At 36.6% G+C, this 18,175-nt stretch overlaps 2 protein-coding genes, 1 long non-coding RNA gene and 1 other non-coding gene across 7 annotated transcripts in view; 3 read left to right on the top strand and 1 right to left on the bottom strand.

The window, feature by feature from the left end:
- The window catches only part of LOC105270713 (acyl-CoA desaturase), a 316,759-nt gene that overhangs the window by 294,490 nt on the left and 4,094 nt on the right, over window positions 1-18,175 (bottom strand). The gene's annotated exons all lie outside the window — the stretch shown is intronic.
- On the top strand, window positions 848-2,347 carry LOC105270717 (uncharacterized). The gene is made up of 6 exons (XM_011311835.1): window positions 848-917; window positions 1,054-1,320; window positions 1,403-1,501; window positions 1,579-1,883; window positions 1,973-2,150; window positions 2,217-2,347. The coding sequence occupies exons 1-6, from the start codon at window positions 848-850 to the stop codon at window positions 2,345-2,347; spliced, it is 1,050 nt and encodes a 349-aa protein (XP_011310137.1).
- On the top strand, window positions 3,155-18,075 carry LOC105270716 (uncharacterized). Its single transcript, XR_892587.1, has 3 exons — window positions 3,155-3,236; window positions 3,301-3,391; window positions 17,588-18,075. It is a non-coding gene; the product is annotated as an uncharacterized lncRNA (long non-coding RNA).
- On the top strand, window positions 14,879-14,952 carry TRNAM-CAU (transfer RNA methionine (anticodon CAU)). Its single transcript has one exon. It is a non-coding gene; the product is annotated as a tRNA-Met (tRNA).

The following is an 18,175-nucleotide window of genomic DNA, read 5'->3' as shown; positions in this document are numbered from 1 at the left end:
ACTTCACTCAATATGATAAGATGGGCCTTTCCCCAGATGCTTTCAATCAATCAATATTATTTGATATCACTAAACACAATAAAAATAAAAGGAGCCCCATGGATGACTTCAAATCCGCGGTCTTCAAACACTTAAGATGCATCCCTGAGTCTGATCTTTATCATTTTACGGGTGTGAGAAGAGAGTTCTGGTAGATCACCTCTGATGATGCGTATATAAATGAGATTAAAATACATGAACAGCTTATTGAAAATAGTATGGCTCGACGAGCCTACAACCTCAAAGCAGGCAGATATCGTCGATCTAATTTCAGACCTCCGTAACACCTATAATTATCGAGATTCAACTCTATCATATTTAGTTTAACCTCTGGTTATCTACTTTTATTTCTGTTTCCTCTTTCTTTTCCTTTTTCTTAAAGATATAGTTAGCCTTTTTTTTCATGTCACGTCATATTCGACTGCTTTTTTTTTAGGCTAACCCCCCGTTATTGTTATACCTTCCTTACTTACTTCTTAAAACTACTCATAATTAAAATTCCTTTCAATTGACCTTCGTCACAAAACAAATATAAAAATTCTAACAAGACAATGTTTGCATGTTTTAAAAAGATTAAAAACTACATATGTGATAGAGTACTTATCAAAGATAGATCCTTTTAAAATTCAACCATCAATTCTCTAATAGGTACTCTAGAACATTTTTTTTCAATTTTTTTTCAATTTCTAAATTATAAACAATACTTGCAAAACATGTTTTGCAAGTCCAGTGGGTGACTAGGACCGAGGGAACGACAACAGGCACGTGTGCTTTTCCTCCTCCAAACGAATATCATTCCGTGAGCAAAATGGTGAAGGAACTCATTCCTCCACAATCGTCGTGGAAGACATTCGGCGTGGAACTCCTAACAAGTGCTAGTACGAATCATTTTATGTCGAAATTTTTCATGATAAATAGCCTGATTATCGACGAATCAAACCCCATCTGTCCTTATCACGAAAAAATAGTACACTCGATAAAAATTCAAAATAGTTGATTCATTTTTCTCCACAGAAAATTACGACAAAGCTGAGAGACGAATTAAACGTCTTTATAGGAAACCGTCTAACATCGACTCGACAGATTCTGAGACTGAGGCAAACTGTGTTGGCAAAATATCGAAAAATCAGGCTGCAGCCATAACAAGGCGAACTTTTTCTCTGCTGGAGCACATTGTAGAGGAAAGGGAGGCAATATCATCGAGAGATCATGAGGCTGAAATTTCTAAAGATGGTGGTCAACAGAGAAGTCTGGAGGAGGCTGGAGCTACAACATTGCGAGGTAAATATCGGTCCTCACTTCTTTCTAGGTGAAAGATTTATTTGTACTTTTTTTTAACTCCTTGAACTCTCATGTTTATTAGGTAGAACAGAGTCCGGTGACACCAAAGCAGAAAAAAAATCTGCTTTGAAAGCTGTTCTCAAAACTTTGAGAGAAAATGCCATTGAAGACCCTCTGAAACGTAGGTATTAATGATATTGTGATAAACATTAAAATTAATTTATCTGCTATATTTCTGTTTTGTTTTGTATTTCTCAGAGTTCTGCGCAGATTATTGGGACGCCACAACAGAACTTCTCACGTACAAATATCGTGAGGATTTGTCCAGCCTAAAACGATCTATTCAATACGATCTAAATAGGAAAATCGAGGAGCTGAGGGTTTCCATGATGGTCTGCAATGTCGCTGGAGGTGAACCTATAACATCGCCGAGGGAAGGACTATCCGCAGATTTCCCCATTAAGAGTTTCGAACAGTTTCTGGACTTCGAGAAAACTCTAGATCCGACACATCAGGATAATTTGGCTGATCCTGAGAAGGCCTTACAAAAACAGGATATACTTGTGAGTTTTGTGGATTGCATTTATATTTTTCGATGTCATAATCGCCTCTCTCAATTTTTTGTCATTATCGTTGTGAATTTTTTTGTTAGAAAGCATTTATGGGTGTATTAACTAACAAAGGGATGGATTATGCGGCTGATATTAAAAAAATTCTTAAAGAATTAATTTCCAAAGAAGTGCAACTCAATTACAGTGGCGTAGGCCGCGTTGTTAAAGGCAGGGGAAAGAGAAATTTCAGTGCAACACTGACTTTTGCATGTTTAAGAGGTTCGTATATTAAATCGACCCTCAAGAATTGACTCACTCTTTCACAATTTTTTACTTCATTTCCAGATTTTATTGAGGGAAAATACAAAAACTCCAACATACCATTGAAGATCATATCAATTAGGGGTGATTGGCTATCAGGAGCTGGAGACAGAGATAGTGGATGTTCACAACGCAAAAAGCAAGGTGGAACGTAAAAGTGAGTTTGTGAGTTCGAACTGATAATTTCACGCATTTTATTAAAAAAATTAAAGTTCATTAAAATTCAATAATTTTATATTATGTAGAACTATAATTTAAGTTATTTGAATAAACTTAATTATTCTTCATAGATTCTCGTTCGTAGTATGTACCGACCCCGCAAATTTTAATCGGAATTAGCTCCAAACCCTGGTCAAGCCTGGGTATTATAGAAAACCACTCTTGGTACGAGGCTAGTCCCGAGGTCTGGATGAATCTTGGTGGAGTTGCTTGGGCCAGACCTGATTACCAGGTCTGGCCCCATGTTATATTCCAATGTTTATCCGCCACCGGTCCGGGCCTAGATACCAAGCCTGATCCAAGCTTTTCCAGTCTTGGGAATGGCTTGGTTGAAGCTTGGACCTTTGGTGATTTCCTACCTGGGATTATGCATATTCTCATAGAAGAGCCTGGTTTAGTTTTACATATTCTTTCATGAAATATTTATACATCGTGTCGATTGCAGCACTCATGATGTTTGAAGCTGTCATTTCTAGGACCCTTCAAAGGATCATTTTGAGTCGTTTGGAGTTCTAATTTTTTTCTTTTGAGCGAGAGGCCGTCCTTCAGTTCCTTAGTGGGTGCCATATTACACTGGAATTTATGTCAGTAGATAATAGCTGTGCAGAGCGAGTTCTATCTGAGAAATACAGCAGACACCCGAAAACTTGATAATTAAATTATCTATTTGATCTGGGAGATTAGAGCTCGTCTTATCACACCCGAAACGTATCGTAGTGTGCGCGAGACTCATACCTTCACCACTAGTCTATGCCAGTAAATAGGCTACTGTTGGCTGGAGTGAGCTGAAATTGCATGAATCGAGCTTGTGGAATGGAGTTCTCGGTAAATATGTGGTTTAGGTCCGCCAAAAAATAAAAATCATTGAAATGTGAATTTCTTTGGATAGAGACCATTCTTATCTTCTCACTAATCAATAAGAAGACGACAGAAGAGGGAGAAACAATAAGGAGTGAAATACATCGATAAATAGCCCTGAGGTAAACTCTGTTGTCCCTGAAATTCCTTAAACACCCCCTTGCCTTTGCTGTCGCTGTTGACGCGACGAGTGAGTGACTTTTAATTCATATTTGAATAGCTACAGAAGGGTAGTGGCGGATAAATCACTCGTGGTTTTCGTTCAGCGATGGTAGATGGTCGGGAGAGGCGAATTCAGAGTTCTAGTGAAGTGTTCAGGACTATTAGATAAATCCATGTTTCTGTGTGTCCATTGTCTTTAAATGTGCTAACATGTGGTGTCTTAGGGGCCGACACACCGTTACGTTCTCTCTGTGGCCCTGGCTAACGCAGAGAGCGGTGTACTAAACATCACATCTCCCACACTTATTGTTTCCGGATAAAAAGTTGACCAAATCCTTAGTCAGGTGATGGACACCCTTCCAACGAAATAAAAAACATCCAGAATGGTTTGGTGGATCCGAACTAGACATTTACCGAATTCTCAATACAGTCACGTAAAAATGACTGCTCTGTACACGGAGAGAAAAATCTATGAATTTTTATATTGTGATTCCGATAAAAATTACTGTGCTGCGTTACAATCTAGGTGTAAACTGCAGGCCTGAGAAAAATTACTATGCTATGCAGTAACATTTCTTCATCGGCCCAGCAAAACTTCGTTATCGGCTAAATAAAACTTCATAGTCGTCGTAACAGTTACCATTGTTAAATTCAAGTTCGGCAAGAATCGGAAACATTCGACGTTCATCGCTAACCAATCATATTGAGTTAAAAAATCTTTGGAGAAAATGCTATGTAGCACAGTAAAAATTAAAAGAGACGACAATAAAAAATATCGATCTGGATAAGAATTTTTGAATGATTTCTATCAATTTTTCTTTGAAACTCAAAGAAAAAATGATAGACCTTCAAATTTTATAGTGCTGTTTAGTAAATTTTATGGAGCCACACATGATTAATTACGGAATGTATAAGAAAATTTGACATATTGATAGTAATTTTTATTTGTGAATCAAAGAAGTTCTAGTATTCTAACATTTTGCACCATGATTGTAGTGCTCGGCACAGTAATTTTTCTTGGACTATTCTCTCCGTGTATACGATTTTTCACCGCGCTGTGTATGAAGAACTTCCGTTCTGCGTTTTGTGAAAAAAAAATGACGTTGTTACGTAAAATTAACGTAACGTTGAGTAATTTTTACGTGTTTTGTCGTCGTTTTTACATGAAATACTATAGGTCTTAACCGTTCAGAAAAAAAATCGGGGCATTATGGTAAATTTTCCGGACTGAATAATTAAATTTACTGCTTGTCGTTATTATTTTTTTTCCCAGGATTTCCGATGACATCTACCAAAATGATTTTTTGGCCCATGATTACCTGAATAGGCACGTATCTTTCCCGGTATTTTTCTCTCTATGAATAAAGCCTACTCATATTTAGACGGGTATGTCCTAGGTATTCAAACCATAATCTGTTTTACTTTCAAATAGAACTCACCATATTAGTACCTTCAACTTTGATGAAATTTTTCTCAAAGGAAGGTTTCTTCCATTTTCAACATGTGATTAAAACTCTTCAACTTGTCCAAAATAAATCAGATATACGCTCATGTGGATAAGCCCAATAACGCCAAAGTATCTCTCATGTGGACGTCGACAAATGTGAAAATCACATAATGCGAACCACATATATGATTAACGTTATTGAATTTATGTTTGATAGATGCAGAACCGTAATAAAAACTCTTTCGAATGCATTATTTAGTCTTAATAGATATTTTCTTTCAGCAGAGCTAATTAGTAAATCCTTGGTCATTATATTACGTAATGCTGTCAAATAAACTTTCCATCATTCGACTATTATGATTATAATTTACTGTTAACCAACTGTTGGGATGGGGTTTTTTTTACTAGTGTGGTTGGCCGCTTCGCCTTCGGCTCGGCTCGCTAAACTCCACACGAGAAAAAAACCCCGTCTCAAGAGTTCAGAAACATAGTATTTTTATCTTCACAAATCAGTTGTAGATATTAATCTTCCAGATGCTATACATAGAATTCTGAGAAAAGTGTATCTTATATAATAATAATGGTTGATTTTCTTCGGCGCTGTAATACGATGATTGGTGAAATAATTATAGGTATGAATAGTGAATTTCCTATAAAGAGGAAGAGGAAGAGAGGAGAAGTTGATCTGAAAGTTACTTCCTGATGGACGATTAATTTCGTATAATATCCGATGGTCACATTTATGGGAAATGCATTGAACGGGTTATTATTAAAATTGAAGCACTCAGACTATGTACTCCAAACAATTTTCATTTATTTAATGGGTTTAAAGTCCAACCGCTATCACATGAATTTAAGTAAAAATCTTCTTTTCCCTCTGATACATGGAATTAACTTGTGTTTCAGAAAAGAATTAATATTTTCATTCGTTTTCCGACCTTCGGTTAGAAAAGATTGTCATTACTGTGAATTCCAATGTAAAAGTAACTGCCTTACCTCTTTTGGCAGCATCAGTTGCTCTTTTTCTCAGATGCCAAAACATTGCAAGTTTCTCAATATTATTGCTTTTTTTTATTGACTCAGAAAAAGTTTCCAATATTTAAAAATAGTACCCACTATCGTTTTCAAACGCGTAGTCCGTACGTTTTAGGGAGTCATATCGTCGCCAAAAAATTGCAAGGTGGTATTCTACATTCATTCGTTGAATCGCCTATTACGCTCCTATAATAGGCAGTTTTATATTGTTCATCCTGTATTTTTTGGAGTATTACGATAAAACAACGGGAAACCGCTGTCATAATCGTTAAAAGTCGACAGGCTTGCAGAGTTTCAATTTTTTTTCTTAAATTATCTTAATGGTTCATAAGATACCCGAGTGGAAATTAGTTCAGGTCTACTTGAAGTCCGATCAGAATTTGATTCAGTTTCAGTGCGGTTCGCTTGATCAGGTAAGATCTGATCAGAACCTGACCAAGGTTTGATCCAACGTTTCGGATCCTAAAAACTACAAGCGAATTTAGATCAAGTTCTGATCACACAGACCTGATCAGATGACACTTGATGAAAACTTGATCAAGTTTCGAGCCAGTATATTGGACCCTATAAACTACAAATGGCTTTACATCAAGTTCTGGTCAAACATGCCTGATCAGGTGACACTTGATGAAGTCCTGACCAAGTTTTGACCCAGCAAGTCCGATAAACATCATCTCTCTCTGAGATCAAGCTGCCTCAACACAATTTGTTCTCATTCCAATTCAATTCCCTTGATTTTCAATTGAATAGCTCGATAAAAAAGAATCATAAATGAATAGGAAGCAAGGTAAATATATATAGTAAAGTATCAAACATAAGAGCGCATTATCTTGAGTCTAAAAAAATCATCAAACTTGCATCTGTTCATTGTGTTATGATTATTATAATTATCTTTTAATAAAGAAATGAAATTTAAACCGAATATGTTTTCTCGCTCAAAATGTACATGCAATAATTTCAAAGTCATCAAATACTCCCTTGCAGATTGTGTAGGTGAAAAGAATCTACTCAAAAACAATATTGCGGTAGTCCAGTGGTTAGGGCGTAGGTTTAGTAATCGTAGCTTCCTCGGTTCCATCCCCAGCATCGTCAAAAATAATAGGGTTTTTTCATCGCTAATTACAATCGGGCTTCATTAAGAGCGGTCAGATATAATGAAACAAATTAATTATCTTTTGTTTTAAGTGAGTTATGGTCAATATTTATTATTGTTTTCGATATTCCAGTTATCCGATTTAGATACATTTGACTTGATCAAATCCGGAACCGTTAAACCGGATTAGAAAAGTTTGATCAAGTCTTGATTTAAATTTGCGTTACATGTCTGATCAAAACTTGATCCAGTTACCGTGTCACTTCCGGATCAATCATCAAGTATGACCTGATCCAGTCTTGACTAGAACTTGACCACTTTCCACTCGGGTAGCTTGTTCAATTATGAATGGTCATAATGTCATTTTTTGAACTATTCGTTTATCAAGTTTGTTACTTTTCTTTTTTGTTCGTTTCTTTTTTAGGACTATCTCCCATAGGAATCAAATAATTAGAAATGAAAATATCTACATTTGTTTCGATGAAAACTCTTGATATTGTGTAATCCCGTAATTTATTGTATTTTTTTCATTATTTTGATCAATAATTTCTCTCTAATGGATTGGTTAACAACAGGCTTGGATGACGCGCGACCTTCAAACTCGGATCAACATTGTTCCTAACGCGGCCCCGGCCTGGACTAGGTCAGTTTTAGCTCAGTATCCAAGCTTGGATCGAGTTTGACGTCCGATCTTGGATCAACCTGGAACAGCGTTACAAACCAGGGTTCTGTACAAGCTAGGATTCCAAGCTTGAACCTAGCTAAGCTCGTCTTGGTCCAAGCTTAGGGTAAGGTTGAACCGATTGTCAATTCCCACCTTGGCAAGAATATATTAGATTTCTATTTTCAGATAAAAAAAAAAAGTTCAATCCTGTGAATTTTGAGATATTTCACATAATCATTATACATTGAAAACTAGATAGCTCCGAAACTAATTGTTCAATTATGTAGGTAGCAATAAATGGAAATCTCGCGCAAATTTGGTGTTAATGGTTCGATTTTCCCGGGGATGAGCAGGCGAAAAACATTTTGTTTCAAAAACATAAAAGTGACAATAACTATTGGTTCTCCCAACGTTCAGCATCAAATTCCTAATCGTTTCCAATAGAGCCAATTATGGCGAGAAAAACAACTTGAAAACAACCAATACCTTCATAAGTTGTGGAGATATTTCGAAAAAAAAAACGATTTATAAACAAATCCCCTATTTCCTGTATTGCCTTGAATATGTCATGAGCCACTCAATGGATTTCAGTTTTTTCATTCCAAAATACTTGTCTCCGTAGGAATTGTATAAAGCAATGAACATATGTATTTCCGCTCGTTCAAAAATCGCGAGATATTGCAATTTTTTCATTGTTTTTACCATTTTTCGCATCCCATACTCAACAATTTTGGATAGCAAATTGAAATCTGGTATGCTAAGAGCTTCGATGCTATTAAAGTATTAAACGTTAGATGGGCGCCTTGGGTCACGTTGTAGTGACAAAATTTGTTTTTTGTCGAATCTCATGTTAATAATAGGTTCAATATGTCATTCTCAATACCCTGGCGAATGTCGGTACGTGTTGCAGTCACAAAGTGAGTAATCATGTGATGAAATCATTAAAAAAAATTTAATAAAAGTATGGTTGTATTGAATCATTGGGAAGTGTTTGTTAATAGAAATATTCAAACTATTTGATACACAGCTGTAAAATCAACATGACTTTCATATATCAGTTACTCGACATCTCTGTAATAAATGATGTTTTTTTAAAATTCAAATATATGGGAAATACCTTAAATAATCTCGAAATAGTATAATTCGATACAAGTGCAGCAGTATTCGGCAGCTCGTGGGAGCTTATAACACGAACCTCAAGTAAAAAAATTCGAAAAAATGTGAAATTTTGTCAGGCTATAGGCTTGTAGAATGGGCAACTCTGCTCACAAGGTCTAATAATGTCTATTTATTAAGATCTTTTCCCAAGGTCTATTTACTATTAGAGGTCTGGATAGGTCTAATATTTCTTGAGAAAGCGATTTATTATTAAATCGTGCTTCGGAATATCTCCGTAATTACTGGACTGATTCGACTGTTTTTTTCTTCAAAAAACTTGTAATTGGGCCATCTCTCTAGATCTATCGCAATATATATACCCATCCATAGAAAGTTTGCGGAATATTTGCCCTTTTCGGTTTTTATAAAAAAAAATCGTTGTTCGCTCTCTCGATTGTGTTTCGTTTCGAAAGACTTATAATGATGCGATCTATCCATTGAAACATATGCACGTAAACACAAAGTTTTCGAGATATTCACGCTGTTCTGGTTTTATAAAAAAATAATAGCAACGGTTCGTATTGCGACCAATGCGACCATTGCGACCTTGCTCGAACGAACATGTAGTTTCAGACATATTTAACTTTTTCTTGAAATCTATTTTACGCAATGTTGGTAAAGTTGATAAATATTGTTGAAAACAAAAATAGCAAAATCACTCTCCTTTGAGTCGAATTCTAATGAAATACGTTGTTAAAATAGTTTTCAGGCCGTGTGGCATATAATACTTTATGTTATGAGACCCGACTAACTGACTATTTTAATTGCCCTATCCCATGTACGGTTTGCCGACCTTTGCAACACGGCCGAGCATTCGGTGGAAGTCGGTTGTCCGGTCATCAGAACCCCGATGAAAGGCCGTTCATTGGCCGATAATGTCCTCACCGATCATGAGGTTCCTATGAAAGGCCGTTGATTGGCCGATGATATCTTCACCGATCATCGGGGCTCCGATTACATACCGATCTCCGGCCGATGATCGCAATCGACCAGGTCTGAAAACTATCCGAAAGGATGCAACCTAATCTATAAGTATCAATACTTAATCTTAATACTTATAGGTCAGGTTTTACCGATAAAAAAGAAGGAGTGAGTGGATGGTATAAGCATGTATTTTTTCTGCTAACATATGAAATACAGCAATTAAAATCTCAAATGAAAAAATGAATGACTTCAATTTTTCGAAAATCGTAAATCAAATAATATTAGTCATATCATTTTGTATTTATATATCCGAAAAAAATCAGCAATTGCAAGAATTCGCGAATGGCCTAGCGGGTAGGGCACGGTACTACGAATCCGAAGTAACTAGCGTTCGAATCGCGTGTGAACCTTTCTTTTTTTTTAATTTTAACATTTCTTTTTTTACTTCCCGGGTGGCGATTAACCATTGGTTCGAGCTCGATCTAAGATTAACCTAGTTTGGCTCAAATGTGGAGTTCAAGCTAGTACCAAGCTTGGTGATTCCTTGATTTGTAATACTAATTTAAACTTGCACGTCGAGCTCGATCCAAGCTTGGATGCCAAACTAAAATCAAGGTAGTCCAAGCCTGGGCTAAACTTGCATCAAACTTGATCCAAACTTGAAGGTAAGATCGAAGCCGAGCCTGGTATCCAATTCTTAACCAGTCCTTCAACTTATCTAGAAATTATTCATGAAAATAATGGAAAAAATAAAATTAATTGGCTTTTTTTCATAGATACAAGTCAATTTTGCCTCTATTCATCTTTCCCTGATGAATTGATCGTGGAAAAAAGCCAATTAATTAACTTAAAAATTGACCGCCATAACCGAGATTCGAACGCATGACCCTAACATTACGAAACCTACGCCTTACCACTAAGCTAACGCATTATATTACATTATAAGACGTTTATTAAGTTTCTTTTTTTACAATATATGTACAATATCTACATATTTTTTAGTGCATAGTATTTGATATGACTAGGCCACCAGCCGTGAGGCTTTTCTACCTCAATTTACATGAGTGGTTTGTATTAACTAACAGTTAGCTTTATGTGTATGGGTGTATGGGGAAAGGTTTGCAGTAAAAAAAAATGATTGTAAAAAAAAAACCCTATAAGTTTGGGGGGGGGGGAGTGGTGGGTTTGGAGAAAACGAAATAAGAATAGAAATAGCAACGAAAATGAAAAATAGTTATTATTTTGACCACCATGTCTTAGATTGACGTCTATAATAGATACTAGTCTATACTAATAATACTAGTCTATATTAATAGACTCTATATCATGTAGTTCAGTGTTTGTATGGTTTATGAGGCTGGATTTGAAGTTAGCGGCTAGAGCCGAAATATACTCGTGAATGAGATTAATGTTCAGAGTATTGTGAATGGTGGAAATTTGGGTTCTGTGGCTGAAGTTACCTATGATTGTGAGGAATTTATTTTGAGTAATTTTGATAGGAGTGATTACACTGCGTTATGCCATATTGGCCAACCGTAGATTAGTACCGGTCTAATGAGTGATTTATACAATGTTAATTTCAATTTGGTGCTGAGAGAGTTTGCCTTGAAAAGCCAGTAAAGGCGGGATAGTAGGCTTTTTGCATTAGTATTGACCTCGTTTATGTGCTGGCTCCATAAGAGTTTGGAATCAATCCATAAGCCTAACTATTTAGTACAATTTTTTGGCAAAATTTCTTTTCCCCTAATTTTTATCATGGTTTTTTGGAGCTTGCCACGTGAGAACATAATTGCTTCAGTTTTACCTTCATTGACATTGATTTTCCACTTATTTAGTTCCTTAATGATTACGGATGAAGCATTTTCCAGCCGCGAGACTGCCTTATTTAATGAGGTACCAGAGGTATATATGGCTAGGTCATCAACAAAGCCTGCTATGTTTATATTTTTTGGGCAAGTTACAAAAACAGAAGTTATATGTTGAATAAAGAGATAATACCGAGCCCTTGCGGTACACGGAGAAAAAATTCAATGAATTTTTGCTGCAGACGTTGGGGAAAAATTACTGTGCTCATCGGGAATCGGGGTGCAAAGCACACGCACGAGAAAAAGTCATGCCCTTAACCCTAATTTTTACCAAGCGAGATAAAAAAAGTCATGTCCTTAACCTTAATTTTTACCAAGCGAGATACAGGAAAACTGTATCACTGTGGAAGAAAAAGTACTGTGCTCGTGCCATAAAATTTCTTTATCGACCGAATAAAAATTATGCCTTCCCGCTCGAATTTTTAAATTGGCCGTAGAGAATAATTATTTCCCAATGAAACAAACACATTGAGTAATTGATTGTATCTACGGAGAGGAAGGAAAGGGAATATACACCAAAAGACATACATATATTATTTTTTGAAAAAGTAAAATTTATTAAATTCTTTTCATAACCACTTTTTAATTATAAATTTTGCACCATTAAAGGCGCGAACTAAATTTGTTATGATACCGCTATGTACATTAAATCTAAAATCGCCCAGGAGTAAGCCTCTTGGTTCTGTGCAAAGCAATCATGATGTTCATCCAAGTAAATACCTTCCAGTGTCTTAACAATAAAGAAAATTTCGTCTGGAGAAAGTTCCGACCGATAAATCACATTGCATTCTAGGCTAATAATAGTAAAGGAATCAATGTGACGTTAATAGGGGTTAATTTCGAGAAAGAAAAACGAAAAAATGCCAAAAAAACAGGTTATTTGAATGTGAAAATTTTGCCAGACAGACTCATTTAACCTCAAATAAATAATTTTCGAGTAAAAAATGAAAAATTGTCCAGATTTCAATGGGAGAATAGAACAGATGTAGATGAGTATTATGAAATGTACAGCGAGAATGCAAATATACTATATATATGAAACAAACTGAAATTCAAATAAAAAAAACCCAACCGACATCATGCAATATCTGTACCTTATAATTTTTCCATTAAAAACTAATTGATTTCAATACTTACCCAATTTTAATTGATTCTTCTTATAAAGTTGCACTTTTCTATTTCACAAAAGAGTTAAATAAACGTGTGTAAAAAGTAAAAGTCTAAAAGGTTTGGAGGTATATCTGAAGCACTTCAGCACAAGTAAAACGTTTGACAACGTCCGGAAGTAATCCGTATTCATCGGCAATTGTTTCATTCCAAACCAGAGGGATGTCGTGAATATTCATAGGGAGCATAGTAAAAATCTCGCAGCAGCAAAGAGGCGTGTGGCAATTTTCACAGTATTGGATCATATTATGTTAATCATTTTTTCTTTGCGTTCGCAGTAATGCCTCTTACCCTCAGAATTTTTCCTGTGCTGCATAGGAAAATTAACTGATGAAAATGTCGAAAAATCTTCAATTTCCTGTAAATAAGCATGGTGTACTAAGGTATTATTCTTAGCCTCGTCGATAAATTTTCCGAATAAAACATTTTGCACTGCGATTCCCGTGCCGAGCACAGTAATTTTTCTGGGATTTTTTTTTGAGTGTATTCCAGCGGCAATTTTTTTGGGTAAGGATAAGGAAGAGTCTACTCGTACCTGTATATATCTATTCTGTAAAAAAGAGTGTATAACTTTACATAGGAATTCCGGAATGTTTAAGGAGATAAGCTTATGAATCAGGCCTCCTGGTCATACAGAATCAAAAGCCTTCTCACTGTCCAGAAAGAGAGCCACAGACGATTCCTTTGCTATACTTCCCTTTTTAACAATGTTAATCAGTCTTGCAAGTTGGTGAGTGGTGGAGTGGGAGGCCCTAAAACCAAACTGTTCTTCTGGGAGAATTTTATGTTGGAGGATAGATTTGTTTAGCCTCGTGAATATGATTTTTTCTAGTATCTTTCCAAGATTTGGAAGGAGGCTGACAGGTCTGTAAGTTACTGGGTGGAAAGCGGATTTGCCCGGTTTTAGGGTGGGAATTACCACTGCTTTTTTCCAGGCATCAGGGAAATATTGTAGGAGAAGGCAGGAATTCATGATTTTCGTGAGGAGAACTTATGCTTTTTTGGTGATATTTTTGATAACTATGTTAGGGATTTCATCGATACCCGGGGCTGATTTAGGTTTCAGTTTTCGTATTATGCTGCATACTTCCTTGGGACTACAGAGGTATCCGTTCGGAATATCCGTTTTGTTAGTATAAAGTTTTTTGTTAATGAAGGCATTTGTTTGCTGTTCGAAGGAAGGATTCCCTCTTTCAGAAGCGATTTGATGAATGTTTGCATAGTGAGAACAGAGGGTATCTGCCATACCGACATCATCACTAACTATTTTATTGTTTAAATTGAAGTTTGGAATTTTTTGTCTCGGGGTATTATTAAAATTTTTTTAAATTTTCCAGATAGTGTGATCGTTGGGAGAAACATTTTTGAGTTTGTTATCCCACTCATTTTGCTTCCACTCTAGAATTTTGGTGTGGATTTCCTTAGTTAATTTATTTATTCAGGATTTTAACCAGAAATTATCCTTATTTTGTTGCCAGTAGTTCCTAAGTTTATTTTTCTGTTTAATTAATTTTATTAAGTGATCTGGTAATGGAGTGCGTTTACGATGGGGAGGAAACACTGGGGTGTTTCCTTTATATGTCTCTACAATTTTTTGGGTAAGTAAATTTATGTTTTGATCAGTAAGATTAATTGATATGCAGGAGGGCTTATCAGTAGTTAGTGAGTTGTCTAGTTGTTCTCTAAAATTTATCCAGTTAGCTTTCGTGAAGTTAATTTTCTTGATAGGATTAACAACAGAAGCTTTTCCGTAAATCGAGAACATTAAGGGCAGGTGGTCAGATGGTGATTCGTGAAGGACTTGAAAATTTAAGATTAATTGTTGGTTGTTAGTTATTAGTAAGTCAATGGTAGATGGTGATTTTGAATTAGGCGGATAATGGGTTGGTTCATTGGGAGCAAAAAGAATTAAATTTGAGGATGAGGTAAGATTTGAGAGGATTTTACCTGAAGTGTTAGGATCAACTGGAGTCCAAACATTATCTTTAGCATTGAAATCCCCCGCTGCTACAGCCGAGCAGCCTGGCTTATGCAGAATTTGGACGGCGGTGCTCCATATATAGGCAAGAAAAGTGAATAGAAGAAATGGCTAGGAGCCGGATAGCTCAGTTGGGAGAGCACCCGATGCATAATCGGAAGGTCCCGGGTTCAAGTCCCGGTCTGGACTATCCATTTTTTCAGTAATTTTTCTCGCAAAAATTATATGGAGAATTATCCTGTTCCCCTTCCTACCTCATCCAAAATCCTATCCAACGATTTCCTTCGACGTCACAAGAAATGTGGAACGCTATATAAAACTTCCCGTCTTGATGATAAAAGTTCGTCGTCCAACGATATATTCGGGGGATTGTAGATAGAATATAAGTAGATGGCCTTACTATCTATGAAAATTTATACTCCTACATATTCCGAGTTGGATTTAATGGTGTGAGGAAAAGTGTTGTATCTGATTGAAGAGTGAATGGCTATGGCCACTCCTGCACCCACCTTTTGAGATCTGTCCGCTCTGATGAATGCAAAGTTTGGTAAATGAAGTTTTTTAAACATTAACATTAGACGTTAATTTCGTTTCTGAAAAAAGAATAACTTTAGCATTATGTTCAGTAATTATCAGTGATAATTCTGATAGCTTCGGTTTCAGAGAGTTAATATTCAACGCAATAATATTAATTGGTTTTAATGGCGCCATAATGGAGGATTATTGTCAAATATGTCTGAGTATGAGGCTATGATCGTGAGGCAATGAATAGGCGACTCAGTGGATTTTAATAATTGGATCATTTCTTTTGGTTTTTCAATTAATTGGAATATGTTCAAATACAATAATTCTCTGACGATGGCACCAGCGTCCTCTATGCAGAGTTTTATGCTACTTAAGTTATTAGTGGCTGGAGAGAGAAGAGGCTCCTGGTCTCTGGTTCTGCTCGTCGATGACCGGCGAGGATGGTAGTGTTGCTGTTGGTGAGCCAGATTGGGATGTGTTGAGGAATCCATAGCGGTTTCGTGTGTTGTGGAGAAAGGCTTCTCCTTCTGAACGGGTTGGAGTGGTGTGGATGATGGGATTGTCTCTCTCAAGTTGTTTGTGAATGGCTGGCTTATCACGGCGTGCGTGTATGATTTTGATGGGGTGACTCAGTTCAGATGATTTTGACTCGCTGTTTGTGAGGGAGCCAATGATTGTGTTCTTCCGTTTCCTTTCCTCATGGTGGAGTTCTCAATGTATTTAACCCGGGATACACATTTCCTATAGCTAGCCACATGACTTTCCTCACAGTTGGTGCATTTAATGGCTTCACTATTGCAGCTTTTTGTATCGTGTGCACCTCCACACTTCACACATTTTGGGTTGCGGCTGCGGTGTGTACTCGCATGTTCAAATGACTGGCATTCGAAACACTGAGTTGGCTGACCATTTGATTTGAATTTCCCTATTAAGAAGGTATGATATAATATTTTTTTTACCTTGGAGAAGTTGGCGAGTGTTGATCCTGGTGATACTGTGACCGAGAATATGAGTAGTTTTAAAGTTGAGACCGGCTCTTTGGTTTTTTTGATTAACTGTCTCACTGTGATTACATCTATGCCTTGAGATTTTAGATCCTCCTTTATGTCCTCCTCTGCGAATGAGACAGGCAGTCATTTGATGATGAACTTCTTAAGCCGTAAAGAACTTAAGGTTGGCTTCAGAGAAAATTTGTACCACATTATTGTGGTCAGCCTTCGTTTTGAGGTGGATTGACGAATTCGTACCCTAATATTTGATTTTAAAGACCTTGATGGCAGCGGTGGCTTTTATTAACTTGATTAAGTCCATTACCTCTAGGTTCTTAGTTTCTATGATGATCGGTGGTGTATGATCAGAGATCAACTCAGGAGATGCAGCTTCGTTGCCTTTTCTTGCTGAAGCACATGGTGTAACAGCTTAAGTGGGTTGAGTTCCCGTCGTATAGTTTTTTTTTTATTTGATTGAGCAGCACTCATTTTGAATTTCCGCTTGTTAGAGCTCAGTAAGGTTTTGTTCATTTGAGGCCACAGCCTCAGTTAACTACACTTACTTGATGACCAGCAGGGAAGTATTATAACACTTTGGAAATACTGGGAGAAGATGTAGGTTGTAGGTTAGTCGCTGAATAGGAGCAGCTATAGCGTGGATATAGTATAGTATATTCTCCAATAAGCAAACGGCTAGGAATCTATAAAAACAGATAAAAGAATGATGAGGAATCATAAAGTGGATTATTTAGTGCATTTGGCAATATTAATTGGATAATTTTTGGATAAGTTATAAAAAATAAATGATAGAATGAGGGGAACATGAAAACAGCGCTTGGCTAATCCAATTAATATTTCCAAATGTACAAAATAATCCACCTTATTTATTTTATATCATTCTTTGATCTGGTTTTATCGATTTGTAGCCGTTTTTTTTTATCGGGAAATCGGATCCATGCAACATACACACTAGATCCACGCTATAGGATGGATGATGGACTGCTAGGGTGTCCACAGCAGCGCCTTTATAACTTGTGGACTTTAATTGCGCGTATAAACTTTATGTCAACTTTATAAAAATAATCTGGTTGAATAACGTTCTATTCATTTACTTTAACTTACATCAGTAAGTATTCACTTAATTTACATTATTCATTGACATAAGTTACTTTTTCTCGTCCCCCCTCCCCCCGCCACTACCACTTTTAATCCTTTTTACGGACATACATACTAATTTATTCTATCTGTAACTAATTGATTGTTGTTATTATTACCATTATTATTATTTATTATTTTATTTATCTATTCCAGGCTTGATCTAAGGTTGGAACATGATCTGAATTTTCTAGGTATCAAAGCTCCGATTTGTCGATTGTTACCAAGTTCGGTTAAGCTTAGCATTTCCAAGGCTTGGAATTACCTAGATATCATATATTGGATCAAACTACGTTGAAGCCGGAATCAAGCGGTTCAAGCTCGGAATGCCAAACTTGAGCCATGCCGGAAACTACCTTAATATACAAGCCCGTATTTGCATTACATCACCAAGCTTGGTTGGATCATGGTAATTCCATAGAATCAAGGTTGGCTCCAGCTAGGAATTCCATAGCTTGGTATCCTAGGCTGATCCAAGCTTGGGTCCATCGTTCAAGCTTGGATTTCCTCACCTGGGATTCAGTAGAATTGATGGAAACAGTCACAAAACTATTAGAAAGGATTCTAATAAACATGTATTTATGAATAAATATTTATTATAAATAATATCATCGGCTGATATTGGGCGGACATCGGTGCCGTTGAGCGACATAAGGTAACGCTCCAATGATCGGCAGAAGATTGGCCGGTCATCGGCGCAGATCATCGGCTGACCTGGTGCCGACCTCCGCCTAATGAGTGGCC

The sequence above is a fragment of the Fopius arisanus genome, unplaced genomic scaffold, assembly GCF_000806365.1.
Source record: "Fopius arisanus strain USDA-PBARC FA_bdor unplaced genomic scaffold, ASM80636v1 scaffold00093, whole genome shotgun sequence".
Taxonomy (NCBI): Eukaryota; Metazoa; Arthropoda; class Insecta; order Hymenoptera; family Braconidae; genus Fopius; species Fopius arisanus.
The sequence above is the reverse complement of the archived record's forward strand: the minus strand, read 5'-3'. Positions and strand labels throughout refer to the sequence as shown.

Bases quoted from the DNA above. Each gene is read 5' to 3' on its own strand.
- LOC105270717 (XM_011311835.1), top strand. From the start codon at position 848: ATGGTGAAGGAACTCATTCCTCCACAATCGTCGTGGAAGACATTCGGC. The intron at 1,502-1,578 runs GTAGGTATTAAT...TGTATTTCTCAG, and splicing joins CATTGAAGACCCTCTGAAAC to AGTTCTGCGCAGATTATTGG. The intron at 1,884-1,972 runs GTGAGTTTTGTG...TTTTTTTGTTAG, and splicing joins TACAAAAACAGGATATACTT to AAAGCATTTATGGGTGTATT.